Here is a 22,806-nt window from a genome sequence, read left to right on the forward strand (position 1 = left end):
GGGCGAGGGGGGCGGCGCGGGCGGGCGGGCGCATCGGGGCCGGCGCCGCGCCCCCCGGGCTCGGCCCTCCCGGGCCTCTCGGCGCGGCCTCCCCTGCCCTCCTCCGGGCCGGGCCCGGGGTGGAGGCGAGGCCCCGGAGGCCCCCTCCCGGCAGGCTCGGGCGGAGCCGGGCGGCCTGGCGGGAGCAGGCGCCGCGGGCCGCGAGCTCCTCATTCGAACCTCCCTCGCAGACAGTCTCCGCCCCACAATGCACCGGGGCGGGCAGCCTTTGAAAAAGCGGCGCGGCTCGTTCAAGATGGCGGAGCTCGACCAGTTGCCTGACGAGAGTAAGTAGCGTCTCGGAGCAGCCCTCCTTCCCGCCGGTCGCCTGTCCCGAGGTCGCCCCGGCCGGGTCCGGTTGCGGGGCAGGTGGGATGCCTGCCGGCCCACCGCGGTCCCCGCTCTTCGGACTCCGGCGCTGCCGCCGCGCCGCCGCCTTTGTTATGGTGTCTGTGTGTCTGTTCCTGGGCTTGTGTGAGCGCCAGCGCCGGAAACCGAAAGCCCGGGAGTCCAGCCCGTCCTGGCGGAGCCGGCGGCTGCTCCGTCGGAGCCACGGCGCTCCCCGGCCGAGGTGGGCGAACGGCGGCCCCCGGCTGCGGGCGCTGTCCCCGGCGCCCGCCCGGTTACGTAACTCTCCGGCCGGGGGCCGGGAGGGTTCGGGCTGGCCCCCCGGGACGCAGCCCCTCCTCGCGCCCGGGCCTCTGATCCGATCCCATGACAGCTCCGGCTTCAGCACTTGGGATCGCTCCCCCCACCCCCGTGTCCATCCTGGAAGTGTTTCCTTCCGTGTCACACAGGGTTGGCCCCTTCCCCTGGGACTACAGGTGGCCGTGGACCTTTCCGGAGATGACCCAGCGTGGATACCGTGTTTGAGGTAGCTCCATTCCCAGACTTCCTTCTGAGTGGATGTGTCTTAAGAATCTGGGGTGTCTTTGCACATGGATGTGAGCACCGCGGCATACATGTATGTTACCTCTGCCTGACACCCACTCCTGTGCATTGCCTCACCTAACCTTTACTCACTCAACCTCTAAGGCAGGATGTTCACCTGTACGCAGACAGTCAAAGCACCGATTCTGCAACTTAAGGACAGGGAACAGTTTTGTTATTCTCACATTGCACAAACTATTAAAAGACATATTTTAATTACAGATGGTCTTGAATCGACACACACTGTGTGGTATGAATTTGTAGCACTTGGTCAGAGCATACGGCAAAGGATTGGCGGGTGTGGTGGTACACCGTCAATCTCAGCACTCGGTAGGAAGAGGCAGGTGGGTCTCGAAGTTAGAGGGCAGCCTGGTCTACAGAGTTTCAGGACAGCCAGTGCTACACAGATGAAGTCCTGTCTTGGAAAAAACAAACAAGCAAACAAAATCCAAAACTGAACAGTCTGTATTTAGAACAACTGTGTTATTTTTTATAACATAGAAGTGTTTTGTTTTTTAACTGTTTGGGGTTCCCTAACAGGAAGTCAGGACAGAAAAACTGTCTCAAAAAGCCAAGAAAAAGCTCAATCTGTGTTAAATGTATCTGTGCACAAAGCAAATGTATCTTTAAAGGAGAGATTCAAGATCTTTTAATTATATTTTCTTTGAGGTCATGTATTCCTTAATATATAGTTAAGTCAAAAAGTTCAGGTTGCCAAGCTGATGAAGACCTGTATTCGAAGTGTTTGTGCCTTGACTTTGGTTTAGGCCAGTGCTAAGTCTTTCTCAATGATGGCCATGTTCACTTTTCTAGTGTGCAGAGGGTAGCCACCAGTCACATGCGGCTAGAACGGCTGAGGTGCTGGTTTGTTTTTTTTTATTTATTTAATCTTGACTTTTATTTTAGTAGTTGGTGATTACTGCATTGATAGGCCATATCTGTAGACCATCCATGAGTTTATTCTTGTCTGGAGAATATGGTTGATGATTATTTTAGGATGCTTGCAAATAAAGATAATCCTAACGAGCAGAATCTTGTCACCTGCCACCTGAAGAAATTTTTCTAGGATGGGCACAGTGACGGGCGTGTGTGTTAACCTCACACGTTTGCCGAGACAAAAGGATAGCTCTCAGTTGGAAGCCAGCCTGGGCTGTCCGGTAAGGTTTTTTCATCCTCTGTGATGAGTATGTTTCCGTACCACTGTGTGATTGTGTAACTTCTCCAGATTGTCGCACTTGCCCTTCCACATTTGGTCAGCAGCCCACCAGAGCAGAGTTGTTGACGCTTTCTCCTGATGCCGGCAGTCAAGGTTAATTTTGATAGTCTGAGTGGATCGAGAAATACTTAGGAGACTAGTATGGAACCTGTAGGTGTGTCTGTGAACATACCTTTAGGAAAAAAAATTCTTACAGTTGTTCTTTGTTAAATGTTTTCCGTTATAAGTGTTGCTGTGGTCAAGGTGTCTTTTCACAGGAATAGAAACCCTAAGACAGTGATCTAAAAGGAGTGAGGTCAGAGGACTGGATGGGTACTGTGCCTATCCTAGTGTGAGGGCTTACTTTATGTCAACTTGACATCAGCTAGATTCATCCAATAGGAACCTCAACTGAGACTTGGGGTTTATATTTATGAGGTTCAGATGTCAACTACACTGTTGAACTATGTATAACTTAATTGTTTATATTACTGTGTAATGTCTCTGGTACTTTGGTTGGGGGAGGTGTATGTGTGTTTTAGCTAAAATATAGCTTTGTCAAAAGCAGGGATTGCATATTTGATTTGTTACACAGTGACACAAATATACTTAAAGATTTGGCTAAAATGGAACTGAATTTGGAATAATATTATTAGTTAAAATAAAGCATGATATTGGAAAGGGAAACTAATTTCAGTTTGATATGAAAAACACTAATTTTTTTCCCTCAGTTTAGTTAAGGGAGTTATGTAGTATATTAGCTAATAGCCCTGTAACATCAGTAATAAAAGCTATCATTTCCTGAGTACTTAACTGTGACCAAGTGTAAATATATATATATATATACATATATATATATTTGTGTGTGTATACTTATATAAATATACATATATATTTACCCAGTTTTTGCATTGTGCTCATTTGATCTTTATTTCAGTACATGATTTTCACATGTGAGAAAAATCTTTGCTCTAAGCTCCTGTTCTTGAGCTCTTGCTATTTTACATCTCCTCTGAGATGTTGCAAAGGGATCATCAGATTTAAGAAACTGAAATTTTATCTCAGAATTCCACCCTGGCACATAGGTACTTCCAGTAGCCTGTCCTGATGAATGGTTACAGTGTGTGTCCCTGTGACTGAGCAGAAGCATGGTTATCTTTGGCCCATTCCTCCAACTTCCCGGATTCAAGCATTTACTCAGTCCTGAACTTACCTTCTGTACGTGTCTTAGTTCTTTCTTTTTACTGTCACCTAGCCTAGGTGGTCTCCATTTCAGTAACCTACTCCTTCCTTTCAGAGCAGAAATGTCTTCCTCTTGTTCTCTTGTGTTTCAATCCTGGAGGCAGGTCTCTTGATTTCTAGACCACACTGATCGTGAACTTGCAGCAACCCTCCTGCTTCTTCTTGATTGCCAGGGTTGCAGGGATGTGCCATCATTCCCAGCCTTCCCCTGTTTAAAACCTTTTAGTAGCTAGCTCTAAGACCCTGTATTTCCTGGCTGCTCAACTTCCCCATTTACACCTCCCCTCTCATTCTATTTATTTATTATTTATACAGTGTTTTGCCTGCATGTGTGCCTGCAGGCCAGATGGGGGCACCAGATCTCATTATAGATTGTTGTGACTGGGAATTGACCTTTGGAAGAACAACCAGTGCTCTTAACCTCTGATCTCCAGCCCCCCTCCTCCCATTTTGTCTCAGAGTTAATTGGACTGTTTTCATTCCCTGTGATACCAAGCTCCCTTTTCCTCAGGGTCCTTGCATATGCTGTTCTCTAGGCTGCTCTCCTCTCTCCTCACTTCCAGTTAACTTCTTACTCTTTAAAATAACATATTGAGATTTTAAAAGTATGTTTAGTTTGTTGTTTGGGTGCCCCTAGAGATGGAGTTACAGGTGTTTGTGAGCCACCCAGCATGGGTGCAAGGAACCAAACTCCAGTCCTCTGAAAGAGCAGAAGGTCCACTTAACCCATTATCTCTCAGTTCCCCAATTTAAGGGTCTGTGGTTATTTTCCATCCTCTGTGACAAGTAAGTCTTCTTGACGTGTGTCCATACCACTATGTAACTTCTTAGGACTGTCGCGTTTGCAGTTACACATTTTCTGGTGTGATTATTTGGTTAGCAGCCTGCCATAGTAGAGCCACTTAAGTTTTTCCTCCTGCCCACAGCGATGATTAATTTTGATAGCTTGATTGGATTAAGACAGACCTAGGAGATCATTCCTTCGAGCATACCTGACAGACGATAAGATCAGGAGGCTCTGACCGAGTACATGCGTTCATATGACAGTGTTGTTGGAGGTGGTGAAAGGAAGGAGGTGGGCCTCGTTGGAGAAAGTAGGTCAGTGGGGTCTGCCCTTGGTAGTTTTGTGTTACCCTGGTGTCTTCCTTATTTCCTTTTCTCGTCTTCCTGGCTATCACGTCGATTCTCTGCTTTTCCATACCTTCCATATTATGATGAAGTGAACGAACCCTTTGAAACCCTGAACAAAACAAATCTTCTCAACTCTTAAGTTGTCTAGTCAGGTATTCCTGTCAGAGTAATTCAGAAATAGCTAGGAATCTACCTGCACTCCCACCCCTAAGCAGAGCCCCTGCTTTCATCTTTCTACTCTCTTTCTATGCACATGTATGGGCATGCATGCGCACACGCACGCGCGCGCGCGCGCGCGCGCGCGCGCACACACACACAACAGTGGCCATTTTCCCCATCAGATATCCAGTCTAAACTAATTTCTCAGGGCTTTTTTTCTTTTTTTTTTTGGCAAGCCTTCTTCTGCCTGGACTGTGTTGTGACCTTTTGCTTTTGTGGTGGGGAATGAGGCTTTCTTCCTGATTTTATGGCTAGTTCTTTTCAGCTGTTATTTCCTTGGAAGCTTTACCTAACTCCTGTTTATGTTTTTTATACTATCTGTCATGAAGTATACTTACTGTTTTATGTAGTTATTTGTTGCATGTCTTTTTCCACTAGAATAATTCTCTGAGTGGAGGCTTTTGGTGGTGACCTCAGCTCTAAAACTGCTTATGGCAAGCATTCAGTAAATACTGTTTGAATGTTGAATAAATGGAACTGGTTGGTGCAGAATTCTAATTTAACCACATTCACCTGCCTGTAAAATTCGTGTTTTTAAACTGATGGGTAAGTGGGTCAGTTGATGTAATGTGAGCCCATCCGAAAATTAGCCGTGTGTGGTATACATTGCTCTAAGTACTTTTATTTATATCTATTGTCTGCTCTCCTTCTACACATGAAGAAGCAGCAGCACAGAGCACTGAGGTAGTTTGTGGACAATAATGTAGCAAGTAAGTGGCAGAGCCAAGATTTAACAGATAGGCAGCCTCCATGTTCTAGAACCTATGCTCTCTTCTTAAAGGATTTATTTTTAATTTTATGTATGGTATGTTCACGAGTGTAGGTGCGCTTAGGCCAAGAGGCTTCAAATGCCCCTGGAGCCGGAGTCAGTTGGTTCCTTGCAAGAGCAGTGCACACTCTTAGCTACAGAGCTATCCTTCCTGTTATTGCTGTACAGCCTCTCAAAAGAAAGTAAAAGGAGTTAAAGGTAGGAAATTAGAATCCTCAAGGTCTGATTCCCACCTTTCTGATGGATGGGTGCCCTTGTGACTTCTACCTCTTCCTCAGAACCCCGTTCAAATGGCCTTTCAGAGAAGCTAATTCATGAGTGCCTTACATAAAAATAGTCTTTCCTCCCACACTCTTCTCTGTCATCCTGCTTCACTTTTTCCACAGCTCATCATCACCTGGCTTATACTTGTTTCTTTGCCCCCTAACTGGAACAGAAGCCCAGGGTCTTTGGAGTATTTTCCTTGCTGTGGAGTCTCTTTTCCCTGAGCAGGAACTACCATGCAGATATATTTTATTTGAAGCTTGCTAGTAGAATTTTTATTTGTTTGTGTCACTAGTGATTGAACATAATAGACAAATACTCAAATCAGCTGTATCCCCAGCCCTTTTAGCAAAATTTTATGGTTCTCTCCCCCTACTCCTTTACCCATGATTTTCTGGCCTCAACTTCAAACTTGAAGAAACTCTTTTCCCTGTTGAGTCTCCCACCTCTACTTCTCCTAGACCTGCCCCTCGCTGTCAGCAAACCCTGTGGCTCTGTGTCTCTCACAGTGGGCTGCCTGCCGTGACCCCTACAGAGCTTTATTAATGATAGACTCTGAGTGTAGAAGCTCCCTGGTTTTTCTCTCATAACTTTGTCTAGTGACTCCCATATTTACACTAGCTCTCCTTGGGCGTTCAGCATCTTTTAAGTATTGTACGTTCTAGGCTTTCAAGGGACTTATTTTCGGCTCTTACAGTCTTTGGATCATGTTTATTCTACTACCTCTTCTGATTTTTGTTCTAATAACATGAGTTTTCTTTCTCTTTTCCTCCGGTGCTAGAGTACTTTTGAGTGAGGATGCAAAATTACTTATGTCCTGACTCATTCTTTTCTTCTTTTTCTGCATTTTTCTCTTTTAGAATGATTTCCAGCTGCTTTCACAACTTCCACAGGCCTGCCAACTCTCAGCAGTCCTTACTTGCACACCAGGCTACTTATTTCTTTTCTTTCCCAGACAAGGCCAGGCTGTCTGAGGCCTCCCCATAGAGCTCAGGTTTGTCTTGAACCGTGGTAGTTCTCTGTTTTTCTGTGCTGGACACAGACACGGCCACTGCGCTGCTTCTTACTTTTGTATATCTACCACCATGTCAGACTCAGCGTTTGTACACAAACCAAGTTCTCCTCCTCTAACCTTGATTATGAAATATCTATTGATTTGGTGTAGTTTTCTTGTTGTAGTTTTTTTGAGACAGGGTCTTGCTATGTAGCTTTGGCTGGCCTGGAACTCACTATGTAGACCAGGGTGGCCTGGGACTCAGAGATCTGCCTTTAAAGATACACACCACCACACCCAGCTGATTTGTTTTATTTTAAATTTCAGGCTCTTCAGCAAAAGCCCTTGTCAGTTTAAAAGGTAAGAATAAGAATTATGCACTTCTCGATAGATATGTATCACAATTTGAATATATGTTTTCTTTTTCTTCTGTTATATATGACTCATTGTATCTTGTCAGTATTGATTTTTAGCTGATAATTTTAAATTCATATGCTTTTAGAGGAAAATGGATCTATATTTGCTAGTAATTAAGAAATTTTTTCCAAAAATTTTAATTCCCTAAAATTATTAATTAAAGAATATCTTCTTTTTTGTTTGTTTTTTGAGATGGCTTGAAACTCACTGTATAGACCAGGCTGGCCTAGAACTCTCAGAGACCCACCTGCCTCTGCCTCCTGTTTAAAGTCACTGTGCCCCATTTAAAGAATATCTGAACCAGAGCTAGAGTTGGGACGCAGCTGTAGCATGCTTGCCTAAGCTCTCAGTTCAGTGTCACTACTTTAAAAGCATTCTGAGCAGTCAAGAACCTGGGCTGAGCTTACATCAGTGTTGATTTTATTTTTTTAAAGAATTGTCTTTTAAGAATATTGCATATTCTCTGAACTGTAAGAGTGGGATTTTTCTGAAAAAAGAGGAGGTGGTGGTGGCAGCCTGGGCCTCGAGGAACTCTTCCTGCCTCAGCCTTCACCTGACTTACATTTTTGTGGGGTTGTTTTTATTTATTTTTGTTGGTTTGTTTTTTGAAACAGGGTCTCACTATATAGTACTGACTGGCCTGAAGTTCAGTATATAGACCAGACTGGCCTCAAACTTGGGTAATCTTCCTTCTTCTGCCTCCCAGGTACTAAGATTATAAGAATGCACTGAAGTATCTGGCTTCTTAATTAGTTCATCTTTTGAAACAGGATCTCATGTAGACTGGGTGGCCTTAAGATCCCTATGTAGTTTTGAACCACTAAGCCTTCTGTCTTAGGCGGAAGTGTTAGGATTATAGAATACCACCACACCTGCTCCCACTAAAATATTTCTTAAGAGAAAAAAATTAGAGAATGCTGGTAAGCAAGCATAGAAAAATAACGACTTTCCTGTATATATATGTTAATCTCAGTTTTATTGTATCTATATTTAAACATATGTCTTCATTTAAACATGATTTTTAAAAAAAATTAAACTCATTTTTCTTTATTTCTTATGTCTAATCATTTAATCTATAGGACTGTTTTTGGATTTTGCAAAACTCCAAAGAAATTTCTTTGAATTAAGAAAAACAGCCAAGCATGGTAGCTCATGCCTATAATCCCAGCTGTTTTGGAGGCTAAGGCAGGAGGATTGCTATGACTTTGAGCTCAGTCTGGTATAGGAATGTGCCACAACACCACACCATTCTATACTAACTTTCCCATGTTGTGCTTCACATATTAAAGCAGCAATCATTTAGAAATGTTCTTTAGCCAGTTGGGTGTGTAGCACACGCTACGGTCTGAGCACTTGGGAAGCATGGATGCAAAAGGATTGCTCCAGGTTCAAGGACAGCCTCCATAACGAATCCCAGACCACCCAGGGGAACACACCGAGATCCTGTCTCAGAAAACAGAGACAGAACTGTCATCTCTTCTAAATTCAGGATTAGAAGGTTTTTCTTTTTTTATTTTCCATCGTCCTGCTTTCATTTAGAGTTTTACAAAAAAAATATGAACTCATTCTTATCAGAATGGAAGAATTATTAAAAACCTAAAGCCAAAACAAAACCTGTATGTTTCAGATAGAAATGTAGTACTTTTAAGATGTATTGCTTTATTGTTTTATTAAAAGAGTAGACAAAAAACACAGGTCAGGTTTTTTTGTTTTGTTTTTAATTTTTAAAAAATGTAACTGTGGGACTGGAGAGATGGCACAGAGGTCAGGAGCACTGGCCGCACTTCAGAGGACCCCGGCTCAGTTCCCAGCGCCTAAGTGGCAGCTCAACGGTAACTCCTGTTGCAGAGGGTCTGTCGGCTTCTTCTGACCGCTGCAGGTGCCAGGCATTCATGTGGTACACAGATGGATGGGCAGACGAACACCCATGCACATCACACGTGTTGGATGAGTGGGTCTGTGAGTGTGGATGCGTGCTGCAGTGGAGCTCAGCTTTCAGGAGTCAATTGCCTCCTTGCACCGGGGGCTCCAGGGATTGAAATCAGGTTCTCTCTGCAAGTGCTTTTCCCCTAAGCCGTCTCTCTGGAGGGGGGTGGGGGGCAGGGGATTTTGCTGTTGTGTAAAATCATTACAGTCGCATTATAACTTTTTCACATTAATGTATAGGTCATGTTTACTACTACAACTAAAAGGTTAGTATTCGTGGTATAAAGCGTGTGTGCTAACCTTAAATTTTATCGATATTAATTATTCATTACAGAGGGAAGTTTGTCTAACACATGGAATGAAAAGTACAGTTCTTTACAGAAAACTCCTGTTTGGAAAGGCAGGAATGCGGGCCCTGCTGTAGAAATGGTAAGGAGAGCTCTCCTGTACACTAGCCAAATTCTCGCTTAATTGTATAGTTGTGGTGTATACGTGCACATACAAAAGTTTTTTTTATAAGATTTTTCCCCCAACTATAGGTATTTTTCATTTTAGCATGTCATTGAGCAGTATTTGATCTTCCTTAGGTAAATTGTCTGTAACAGGAATATCTGGTCACCATTAAGCGTTTGTAATACACACATGCACACACATACACACACTTTTTTTTACTACTATTTTTTTGCAGTCTCACTGTGCAACCCTGGCTGGCCTGGAACTCAGATCAGATTGGTCTCTCACTCACAGAGATCTGCCTGCCTCTGCCACTGGCTCCGGAGTGCTGGGGTAGTATTTTATACTTTTGATACTTGCATGTTTTTACTTCTAAAGGTTAATTATCAGTTATCTCATATATAGCATGGGTTTTTATTTACAGTTAGAAATTTGGTAAACTTTTGACATGAGATCTAGTAGAAGACTAAAGCCATTTAGGCATACTTTTCTCTAGTGGTTCAGTGTCCTTGTCTAGCCCAACCCTAGCAGCAGACATCATGTAATAACCACTTCATATTAACCAGCATAATTTGAACTGGAATTTCCAGAACACATTTTCCTATCTTCACCATGCAAGGCTGCCAGTGTGCTACCGAAATGTGGGTTCTAGTTCTAGGCTGATTATCATTGCAGAAATATCTGTTTAAACACTTTGCTAATTTAAGATGTTTATATTTGGCTTTGCATTATTCACTTATAGTTCTATACCGCTGATAATCTAGCTGTATTTTTCAGATATAATTTGCATTTTAGAGCAAAAATGAGAAACATTCATTAAATTAAAAAATTCTGTCATAGCCTTTCAGAAATTCAAAAAGAAGTCGACTCTTTTCTGATGAAGATGACAGACAAATAACTACAAAGTCACCTAAAAGAACCCAGAGGGTTGCGATGATGCCACAGGTGTGTGTGTATTGTGTTCATTTCTTGTGGAGGGTGTGAATGACCGTGCAGTGTGATAAAGTTCATAGTTACTCTTATATTTTGAACAGCATTCTTTAAGTCAGGATTGCTGCCAGCAATTATTTTTGCTAACCAAGAAAATTCAGTGTTTGATGATTGACATTAACTAGACAGGAGGCCAGCCATGATTCTGTAAGCATGAAGGCAGTGGGCATTAAGTAAAATGGCTTGGTATATGTATTCAACTTTGAATTTCATATGAAAATAAGTGAGAGGAAATGTTTAACTTTATCAAGATGAAGACTATCCAGAGGAGGAAACAATATGGTATAAAATAGGATTTCTTTTTGTATTTTTTATTTGAGGAGTGGTGCTGGGGATCAGACACTTTTGGTGCCACATGTGCCAGGCAGGCACTCTACCCCTGGGTTACTTTATTTTGTTACAGTTATCTTTATTTTTGACACTTTTCAAAAAGTTTTGGCCTGTGAGCTGCTCAGAGTAAAGACTCTTGCCACCAAGCCAGATAACCTGAGCTCTGTACCTGGACTCATCGGTAGAAGACAGCTGACGCCTGCAGCTTGTCTCTAGCCACCGCATGTGTGCCGTGGCACATGTGTGTGTGCGCACACACACACACATATACACGCACAGAAGAAAGCATAACTTAAAAACTTTAAAATCATGTGGGCATGTAATAAAGGAGTGAAACTTAGGTAAGAAAATATGACGTTTAACAATGTGGTTTTTCTCAGACCAACTTTATAACTTCTGATACAACTTCTTATGATGCTTTCATTGTTTTCCCTAAAGCATTATATAAGATTTTCAATACAGTGAATTAGAGTAGAGGTGATTTATTTATCAAATAAAGGCATGATCCTGCAATATACCCTACCAAAAATCTCCTGAGTTTCAACACCAGGTTGCTCTAGTTTGGTTGGCTCAGAATTTAGTGTGTAGCCTAGGCTGGCCTTGGACTCGCTCTTCCTCTCTTGAGACTCCCCAAGTGCTGGGATTCCAGGTGAACATCACCATGTTCAACTTCTTTATGGTGATTGTGATAAAATACCATCTTCCATAGAAACAACAAAATGCATCTGGACTTCTAAAACATCAAGGACAAATGTACATAAATACCTGATGAGCAAATAAAACACTGTATTTCATGAAAAGTAAAATGCAGTGTGTTGATTTGGTAGGTGCTAGACACAATGTCAAATGGATTTAAAACCTGGTTACCAGTTATTAGGCTTTGGCAGACCTGGGTTACTATAATAGTCTGGAGGAGTTTATGACTAGAGCTGTCCTGACCCAGCTCTAACCATGCCTGCTTTCCAGGCACAGCTCCCAGGACTGATTTACAGAATCTTCTGCTTCTAAACAGTTAGAGCAAAGAACACAGGACAGATAAAGGCGGCAGCATCAAATACGTGAAAAGTGTTTGCACCCACGTTTTTCTTCCTTAGTCCTGACCTAGTTTTTGTTTTGTCATGTTTTGTTTTAATTAACTTTATTTTATTATTTTATGCATGAGCATTTTGCCTGTGTGTATGTCTGGATCCCCTAGAACTGGAGTTAGAGACAGCTGTGAGCTGCCGCGTGGGTACTGGAACTCAAACCTGGTTCCTCTGTAAGAGCAGCAAGTGCTTTCAACTGCTGACCATCTCTCCAGCCCCCTAACAGCCCTACTTTATCAGTGTTATATATGTGATGTAGCTTATTCTTCCCCCCTTTAATCACAGCCTCTAAATCTTCATTTTTGTCTGTTTGGTTGTTGTTTGGGCCAGTTTTTGCCTTTTTTTTTTTTTCCCTGCTGCTAAGAATTGAACCCAGGACTTTGCATATCCTAGACTAGTGCTCTGTCACCAAGCCGAACCTGTCTATATGTTTACTTAAAGAACTCAATCCACAGCTGAAGAATTATTAAAGAGCCGACATTTATTATTTACCATGTATCAGATGATATCCTAGGCATTTCATGTGTATTACTTTGATTTAATTTTCAACAATCTTCATGAAATAGATTACTATTATATTACTCCCCATTTTGCAGATGAAGGAACAGATATGGAGAAGTTAAATTATCTTGCTCAAGGTCACAGAGCTAGTAAGTGAAGGCTGATACTTAAATGGTAGGCAATCTGTCTCCAGTGTCTTGCTTTCTTAAGAACAAATGTTATTATTTTAAATAAGCAGCTTTGCTGATGCATAATCCACATGCTATACATTTACCTAATTAAAGGGTACATTTTAAAGGTCTGGGGGCATAGCTAAATGGTAGGGCTCTTGCATGGTCTGCCTAAGACCCAGGGTTGGATCCCCAGCAGTATAAGAACATAAAACAAAAGTATATACGTTAGTGGTTTGTAAAATGTGCATAATTTTTGCTCATCATCACAAGTTTATAACATTTTTGTTGCTCCTGATTTTGGAATAAAGCCTTAGAAGTAAACTGATACAACAAAAGTATTTACATTTAAAACTTAGAGCATGCTATCTAATCTGTATGTAGATTTATAATAATTTATATTTCCTCTAGCAGTTTGAATGTTTTTTTCCACAATCAAAGAAATCTTTATATATTTTCATTATATATATTATTAGAAGTACATATAAGATGTATTTTATAGATACATATATAAAATAATCATTATTCTATTTAAAAATTGATGTAACTAACTCTGTTGAAAGAAACAGCACTAGCTAGGCACGGTGGCTTACACTGTTGATCCCAGCACTCGGGAGACAGACAGAGTTGGATCTCTTGAGTTTGAGGACACCTTGGTTTACAGAGCAAGTTCCAGGATAGCCAGGGCTACACAGAAAAACCCTGTCTGCAAAAACAAAACAGAAAGAAATAGCAATTTTTATGATTAGAGTATTTTTAGGCTAGTGAGATGACTCAGCAGATAAAAGTGCCTGCCACATAAGCCTAGTGACCTGGGTTCAAATCCCTGGATCCCGTATTGGAAGGAAAGAACGGACTACTGAAATGGAACATGCCCACACTGCCATATACATCACATGCACAGGTACAATACAAACAAATAAATAGCCTTTGAAATATTTTTATTTTTACATTAAAAAATCAATTTTTAAGGTTAGCATGGTGCCGTGTACCTGTAATTACAACACTAGGAAGGCTGAAGTAGGAACATTGCTTCAGGTTCAAGGCCACCCAGAGCTATAGAGATTACTGTTCTTCTCTCTCTTAAAAAATAATTAAAAGTTTAACTTTTGGTTTTTTTGAGACACTGTTCCTTGGCTGTCCTGTATTTGCTTTGTAGACCAGGCCATCCTCTGCCTCCCCTAATTTTGGGATTACAGGCATGCACCACCAAGCCCAGAAAAAGTAAACTTCCTAAATACAGTGTTTTATCTTAAATTCTAGAAAACAAAAGAATGTAAATAAAAAACTGAGTGAAATCCAAACAAAGTCTATGAGTATTGCACCGTAGTGATTTTGACAAATACGTCCTGGTTCCCTAAGTTGCTCTCACTTCAGAAAGCAGGATGGAGAATGTTTGGAAACTCTGTACTGTCTTTGTAACTAGTCTGTAGATACACAGTTTTTCTAAAATAGTTTATAGTAGTGTGGGGCACATGTCTTTAATGTCAGCACCTGGGAGAGAGCCAAGTCGATTTCCTTGTGTTGAAGGCCAGGCTTGTCTACATAGCAAATTTAGATTAGCCATAGTTACATATTGAGACCCTTTCACCCACACAAAAATATGTACAATGAAAAATCTACTTTGACCTTAATTCACTATTTCCCTTTTCTCATCCAGTTAGGGAGACACTGTGATTAGTTTGATTATCCTTTAAGAAAAAAACAAAAAACTTAAAACTTCATGTGTTGGAGCTGGTGACATGGCTGGGCACGTAAGGCACCTGCTGCCAACCCTGACTCCCTGATCAGTCCTCAGGACTGACATGGTGGAACCAGCACCCTCACGGTGAGCTCTGCATGTGTGCCCTTCCTGCACATGATAAGTAAGTAAGTGTAACTTTAGAAGTTAGAAAATTAGCCATGCGTGGTGGTGCACGCCTGTAATCTTAGCACTCTGGGAGGCAGAGGCAGGCAGAACTCTGAGTTCGAGGCCAGTCTGGTCTACAAAGTGAGTCCAGGACAGCCAAGGCTAAAGAGAGAGGGAGGGAGAGGAGAGAGAGAGAGAGAGAGAGAGAAAGAGAGAGAGATAAAGTTAAGAAAGTAACAGGTTTACATATTGAATGCCTCCTACCCAAGGTCTTAGGAGGCACAGGCAGAAGGATTGCCCACAAGGCCAGGGCCAGCCAGGACCAAGTCTTGGAAACGGTTCAAAACAGAACTTTAAATATGTGTTTATAGAAATAGATAATTTATTATTGTGGCATTTTTTTTCTTTTTATAAGTTTGTGGTGTATGGTATTGTTACTGGCAAAACAAAACAAAACAAAACCCTTAGCAGGTGTGGTGGCGCACACCTTAATCCCAGGGCTTGAGAGGCAGAGACAGGCAGGTCTCTCGAGTTTGAGTCTTGTCTGCGTAGTGAGTGCCAGGACAGCCAGAGCTACTTAAATATTTTTTTACCTACCTACTTATCTATCTATGGGGGGGGTGTTTGTGTGCGTGCATGTGTGTGTGTGCGCGCGTCATACTGCTTGTGTGGTAATCAGAGAACAACTTGCATGAATAGGTTCTTCACCATGTGAGCCCTAGGGTTGGACTCCAATTGTGAGACTTGGCAACAGGTTTCTTTACCCAGTGAACCATCTTGCTGTCGCTTTTCTTGTCTGATAATGGTTAGGGTTAAAATTGAAGACTAAGACTCAAATTAAAATGGGGGGAGAGGAGTGAAGAGATGGTTCAGTGTGTAAAGTGCATGTCAGATACGCGTGAGGACCTGAGTTCTGACCACCAGCACCTACCTAAAAGCCTGGGCATGGCAATGCATGCCTGGCCAGCCAGTTAGCCAGTGGGGCTCTGGGTTCAGTGAGAGACCCTGCCTCTAAAAGTGGGGAGCTGTAGAGGAAGAACCTGATCTCTGGCCACCATGCATGCAAGCATACACGCATGCAAAGACTGAATTTTATAAGTGCTGTGGTTTGATAGTAGCACTGCTGTTTAATAGTTGCCTTTTTTCCCCCAGGAGTCATTTGATTGATCTTCTCTTTCCATTTTGTTAAGAGTTGTGGGGGTTTTGTTGTTGTTTTGTTTTTTTCTGTCAGACAGGGTATCACTGTGTAACCCTGGCTGGCTTGGAACTCACTGTGTTGAGCAGTCTGGCCTTGACTCATGCAACCCCATACACTTACCTAGCTTTGTTTTCTTTTTAGTGATTATTGTTCAGACATCATTACTGTCAGTGAAGGCGATGACACTACTTTGCTTTATTAGTAATCATGGATTACATTAATAGCTTCCTAATTTTGGCATTTCTACCATGAATTCTACTGTGTTGTGTTGATTTTATTTTTTATTTTTTTTTGGTTTTTCAAGATAGGGTTTCTCTGAGTAGCCATGGCTGTTCTTGAACTCACTGTGTAGACCAGGCTGGCCTCAAACTGAGAGATCTGCCTGCCTCTACCTCCCAAGTGCTGGGATTACAGGCATGTGCCACCACCACTTGGCTTTTTTGTGTGCCTGTTTTTGTTTTTTTAATGTTCTGTTGGTGCTTGACTGCTGCTTTCCCCCCACTCCCCATCTCCTGCTTGTGGAGGCAGTGTTGGCATTAAACTTTAGTCAGTCCTCTTGGCTCTGCCTAGGTGCTGGACTTGCAGGCATATACTACCATGCCTAGTCGTGCTGTGTAAGAACAGTGTGCTCTGACTGTACTTGACAGACTTGGTTATTTTATACTGACTCTGTATGGACCTACTGAGTGCTTGCATGTGCATGCATGTTCTCTCTCTTGATCTTTTCAGTAGTGTTTTGATGATTTTTGTTGTTGTTTGTTTGTTGGTAGGGATAGAACTCTATCCCAATGCTAACACTGAACTGTACTCCAAACACATAGAGTTCTTACTGATGTTTTCTGACTCAAAAATCTAGAAAAAAGACTTGGGTCTTTTTTTTTTTTTTTTCGTACTTAAACTGAAATTATATCATAGTTCAAACAGAGTGGAGACAATAATTCACTTCCTTTTCAGAATATCAAACTTGATACCCAGGGAGGCAGAGGCAGATGGATCTCTTTGAGTTTGTGGCCAAAGCGAATCCAGGACAGCCAAGGCTACACAGAAAAACTACCTGGAAAAATAAAAACAAAACAAAATGAAAAAGAATATAAAAGTTGAGGATTTGACTTTTTTAAAAAAATAACATTTTGTGTATGTGTGTGTGTGTGTGTGTGTGTGTTAGAAACAGATATTAGACTCTTGAGGGCTTTTCTCCCCTAGCTAGTTCCCAAATAATTAAGACAGACCTTTTGGATTTTAAAAGCTTTAAGGCACAATAACTAGGTAGATAGCAACCCTCTGAGTTATTTTGCTATTTCCCAACTATGCATCCCAGGTTCCTTGGCATAATTGTTCCTGCTTCAGCTGCTTCTGTTCCATCAGGCCAGCCTTCATCTCCGTGTGGTCATGGTTCTTACTTGCTCTATGGTGACTTCTTTCTCACCAGCTTCCTTTTCTCCTGCTACATCTTCTTCTCCCCATGGTCCTCATCTGACCCCAAGCTCAGGAATCTAAGGTCCCCCTCCTTCTCTTCTGCCTAGTTACAGGCTCCTTGCTAATTTTATTAATCAACCAACTTTAAATTGGGGAGCAAGGTTTATACAACATCATTTGGAGTACGTGAGAATGTGCTCATCTTGATAGCAATCAGGTCTTGGCAGCCAGTATTTAGCATTTGAATATATAGCACCAGACCATCCCCAAACGTGTGTATGTGTGTGTGTCCGTGTACAGCTTGTTCTCACAAGTTGTTCAGCTTTCTCCTTCTACCATGTGATGACTCATGATCTCAGGTCATTAGGCTTAGCAGTGAATGTCTTTACATGTTACGCCACATTGCCAAACTGAGGTTTTGACTTTGTTAATAATCAGGAGGTTTGTTAGGTAACAAATTCCATGTTGAATATTATTGACTCTTTTGAGTACTTAAATATGCCCTAATTTTTAATAAGTTCATTAAGTATTGTAAATGTTCATTTTTATCTAATGACACTGTAATTCCTTTTTTTTTTTTTAATGTAGAAATTTACAGCAACAATGTCAACACCAGATAAGAAAGCATCACAGAAGATTGGTTTTCGATTACGGAACCTACTCAAACTTCCCAAAGCACATAAATGGTGCATATATGAGTGGTTTTATTCAAATATAGACAAGTATGTATCCTTGCTCTTATCATTACTATTGCTTGAGCAGAAAATTAACATTTTCAAATGTTATGAGCTGTCATCTCTTCTGTAAATCTACTTCGCTTTTTTATTTTTTATTCTTCTTTCATATAATATATCCTGACCACAATTTCCCCTCCCTCTTCTTCTACCTACTTTCCTTCTTCCCCAGCTCCACCCCTCTTCCATTTCCCTTCAGAAAAGAGCTGGCCTCCCAGGGACATCAACTGAGCACGGCATAACAAATTACAATAAGACTAGACACAAACCCTCATATCAAGGCTTGGGGAGACAACCCACAGGAAGAAAAAGGTTCCAAGAGCAGGCACAAGAGTTATAGACAGGGAAAGAGTCCTCAGAGCAGGCAAAAGACTTAGAGATAACCCCACTGCCACTGTCAGCAGTCCCACAAAAACCTTAAGCTAACAACCATAAAATATGCAGAGGACCTAGCAGAGACCCATGCAGGCTCCATGACTGTCAGTTCAATCTCTGAGCCCCTGTGAGCCCTGTGATTCTGTGGACCATGTTCTCCTGGTGTCCTCAACCCCTTGGGCTTCTACAGTTCTCCCACTTTCCCACAGAGTTCCCTGAGCTTTGAGGGGAGGGACCCGATGGAGCCTCCATTTTAAACTCTTCACCTGATGGTTGGCAGTAGGTCTCCAAATCTGCTCCTATCATTTGCCAGAGGAAGCCTCTCTGATGACAGTTGGGCTAGGCACCAGTTTATGAGTATAGCAGAATATCATTAGCAATCATTTCATTGACTTTTTTTCTCCCCTCGGTCTCTTTTCTAAAGATTTATTTTTATTTCTTATGTATAAGTATGCTTGCCTACATGACTTCATGTACCCCATATGTGTGTAGGTGCCCACAGAAGTCGGAGGGTATAGGATCGATCCCCCGGGACTAAGAACAGTAGGCAGTTGTGAGCTGCTATATGGGTGGAAATGTACCCAGGCCCTGTGTGTGAGCACTGCTCTGCTGACCTAGCTCTCCAGCCCTCCCCTTTTGTTTTTCTTTTTTTCCTCTCCCCTTAAATCTTCTGTTTGTTTTAGGGACAGTGGCAAGGTCTTGTGTTGCTCAGGCTTGGGTTCAAATAATTTTTTTTCTTTTAATTGCTCTAGCTGGCCTGGTACTAGCTATATAGACCAGGCTGGAGATCTGCCTGCCTCTGCCTCCCATCATGACTCCGGCTGATCCTCTTGCCTCAGTCTCTATAGGTATATGCCACCGTGCCCAATGGAGAGTCCATTTTTCTCTTCCTTAGTGCACTTTAATTCATCTCTGTTACAGTTTTCTCTCTTCCTGCCCCGTAAGAAGTTATACATTTCGTGAAAAGTTTTAAATGCATGCATAATTTCTGTATTGTAACTAGCAACTACTATAAAATGAATATAACCTAAATCAAAGCACCATTACTCTTACCAAATGAGATTTGTTTTATAAATCTGGAGAAATAGACAAATCATTTTTAGGAGAGTCATCTTTTCATTTACAGCTAGTGTTTAGACACTTTAACTAGACAGGAATTTTGAATAGCACATAGAGATCGGCTGAAATCCAATTACCAGACAATAGGCATGTTGAAAATCGTCTCTGATTTTATCTATCTCCTGTGCCAGTTATTGGTAGTTGTTTGGCTATTTATCTGTACTTTCCTCTGTCCTCCGTAAACAGTCACTTACTCAGAAGCTTGTAAAGTTCATGGATATTTATATTATGTATCATTGTGAAAACTGGACTTTTCATTTCTCAAAACTCATGAGTAAAATTATTTGATGGTCTTAAGAACATTTTCATGGTGTCTTAGTGTGATTGAGTTATTTTGGGAGTTTCCAAAACTACCCCTACCCTCTAGAGTTCTCCTGTGTTACAAGACTTGGTTAATCCCAAAGAGGAGAGGACTCCTTGGTGATGGCTTTTCCTTTGGGACAAAGATACTTTGAGCCTAATACTATTTGTCTTTATTAGATGAGACGCCAGAGGCAGAGGGTAGTCCCAGATGGAGATTTGAGGAAAATACATAGTCTCCTGGAACTTCAATCTAGATTATTTCCTTATAACTTCACATTTTAGATATTTCATATACTAAGTACCTTTCTCTCTTTAGCCCTACATATGATTATGATTTAGAAGTGAAAGTTAGACACATTGTGATTAATAGGATGATGAAAATCAGAATGTGTATTTTGTTTTTGTTTTTTTGAGACAGGATTTCTTGTAATCCATGTTGCTCTCAAACTTGCTTTGTCACAGTGTAACTACAAATAGTGATATAGCCAAGGCTGGCCTTGGACATGTGATTTTCCTGCCTCTTCTTCCCAAGTACCTCTTAATTCCCCCAGGAATGAAAGGCATGTACCACTTTACCCAGCTTTGGAAGGTGGATTTTAAATTTTACTGAAGAAAGTAACACATTAAGTATTAACCAATAAAATAAAACCATAAAACCATTCTGTTTTACAGGCCACTTTTTGAAGGAGATAATGACTTCTGTGTATGCCTAAAGGAATCTTTTCCTAATTTGAAAACGAGAAAATTAACAAGAGTAGAATGGGGAAAAATCAGGCGGCTAATGGGAAAACCACGGAGGTAAAAAAAAAAAAAATTGTTTTTTAAAGTTAATAAATAGTTGATAGTATCATTTTTTTTTAAAGATTTATTTATTATGTTATAGTGTTCTGCCTGCATGGACACCTGTACGCCAGAAGAGGGCACCAGATCTCATTACAGATGGTTGTGAGCCACCATGTGGTTGCTGGGAAATGAACTCAGGACCTCTGGAAGAGCAGCCAGTGCCCTTAACCTCTGAGCCATCTCTCCAGCCCAATAGTATCATTTCTACCTTGGCTAGTTTTTTTTTGTTTTTTGTTTTTTGTTTTTGAGACAGTTCTCACTGTGTGGCCCTGGCATGCCTGAAACTATATAAGACTAGGCTGGCCTTGAACAGATAAATATCCATCTACATCTGCCTTCAAAGGACTAGTACAAAAACATAACTTTCAGAATAATTGATTATATGTTAAATATATCATTTTAATAAATAATGTTGGTGCTTTGTACTCTTAGAATAAAATACACAATTTCATTTTTTTCAAATTATAAATTTTAACATATTACTGTTTTAAAGATTTATTATTTTAATGGGTATTTTAATTTTATCTCTCCAGCCCCAGTGTTACTGTTTTAAATTACTTATGCCCTTTGTGTCCATTACCCCCTTCCACTTCTATCTGTCTGTCTGTCAATCAGAGTCTCATGTACCCCAGGCTAGCCTCAAATGGGTGTGCATAACAAAAGGTTAATCTTGAACTTCTCATCCTCCTGCCTCTACCTTCTAAGTGTTGGGATTACAGGTAGGAGATGCTATGGCCAGTTTTGTAAATGCAGTGCTGGAGATCAAAACCAGGAATTTGTGCCTGTTGCTTCCTAGGGCCAACCACAAAATATTTTTACTTGCCCTGGAAAATACCTAAGCAAGCTATGAGGTCGTGTGTATATTTTCCACATGTATTTACTTTGTGTGTGCCATGGTGCACATTTGAAGGTCTATATGTGAGCGTTGGTTTCAATTGTCTCCTTCTACAATGTAGGCCCTGGGGCTTAGGTTGTCAGGCTTGATGGCAACCTCCTTTACTTGCTAAAATATTTCATCACACCCCCTGTTTTTATTCTTTGAGAATTTCATACATATATCTAAAAGCTTGAGTTTTTATGAAAAAAAAATTTTTTTAAAGGTAGTCAAGTTATAATACAGATTAGTAATACAGTAAACTTTGAGAAATACCCTAACTTCAGGACTCAGTTGAGGCTGGAGAGATGGCTCAGTGGTGAAGGATACTTCCAGGAGACCCAGATTTGGTTCCTAGCACCACAGCAGTCTGTAACTCCAGTCCCAGAGGATGTGATGCCTTCTCTTCTGGATTCCTTGGATACGACACATGTGATATACATACATATGTATACACATATACAAATATATGTTCATACATACACACACTTAGGCAAAAAATCAACTGGTGTAGGCCTGGGTGATGGCTCAGCAGGTAAGGGCCTTGATGCCAGTCCTGACAACCTGACTTCAACCCCAGAGACCCAGATAGTGAAAGGAGAGAACAGACCTTCATACATTGAGCTCTGATTTCTGCTTGTACACCAGGCCAGATCTGTGCATGCACACACATTTTTTCAAGAATCAATGGTGAAATTGCATTTCGTTACAATATAAAAAGGAAGTAGGGAAAAAGTAAAACTATCAGGAAGGAATTCAATAGTAAACATGATATATATGAACAAATATGAGGAACACATGATCTTGGAAAGGAAGATTTACTATCTTAAATTAACGAGTTAATCCTAAATTCTGTATTTGCAGAAAAAGAGTGGTAGCAGAGTTACATAGTAATTAGCATGAGTCAAGGCTGTCATGAGTTATATAGTGAGTTCCAGGCCAGCAAGGCTGACATTGTGAAAACCCTGTCTCCTACCTGCTGGTCCCCCTCCCTCCCAAATTTTTATTTGCTAGGGGAGAAATCAAGTAGAAGAAGCCTGAAAAAACAAAGAAATGAAGAACAGCACTTATCAGGTGTCAGCTGAAGTATTCAGACAGTCATTAAGACAAAGGGTTAGAGAGATTATTCAGCAGCTGAGAGCACTGGCTGCTCTTCCAGAGGACCCGAGTATGATTTCTAGTACTCACTAGGCTCACAGTCATGTGGAACTCCATCTCCAGGGGACCAGCGTCCTCTTCTGCCCTCCCAGGGACTGGGCATACATGTGGCGCATAAACATGTGTGCGGGTAAAACACCCAAACACACCGGATAAACAAACAAACCAAAGATTGTCAGTACAAGAACTGGAGCACAGGTTATTAAGTGACCACATTTAAAGCAGGTGGTAACCGTCGATGAATGGAAAGATGAATGGAAAAGAAAATCGTGTTCAGTACAA

At 41.4% G+C, this 22,806-nt stretch overlaps 1 protein-coding gene across 1 annotated transcript in view; it reads left to right on the top strand.

The window, feature by feature from the left end:
• Positions 1–247: 247 nt before the first annotated feature.
• Lin9 (lin-9 DREAM MuvB core complex component) overlaps positions 248–22,806 on the top strand; it is a 42,042-nt gene continuing 19,483 nt past the window's right edge. The window contains exons 1-6 of the mRNA XM_055609142.1: positions 248–326; positions 7,111–7,143; positions 9,461–9,555; positions 10,420–10,524; positions 17,707–17,840; positions 20,322–20,447. Coding sequence (XP_055465117.1) covers positions 248–326; positions 7,111–7,143; positions 9,461–9,555; positions 10,420–10,524; positions 17,707–17,840; positions 20,322–20,447 — 572 coding nt within the window. The remainder of the gene's footprint in view (positions 327–7,110; positions 7,144–9,460; positions 9,556–10,419; positions 10,525–17,706; positions 17,841–20,321; positions 20,448–22,806) is intronic.

The sequence above is a fragment of the Psammomys obesus genome, unplaced genomic scaffold (genome assembly GCF_907164565.1).
Source record: "Psammomys obesus unplaced genomic scaffold, mPsaObe1.curated_primary_1811, whole genome shotgun sequence".
Classification (NCBI taxonomy): domain Eukaryota; kingdom Metazoa; phylum Chordata; class Mammalia; order Rodentia; family Muridae; genus Psammomys; species Psammomys obesus.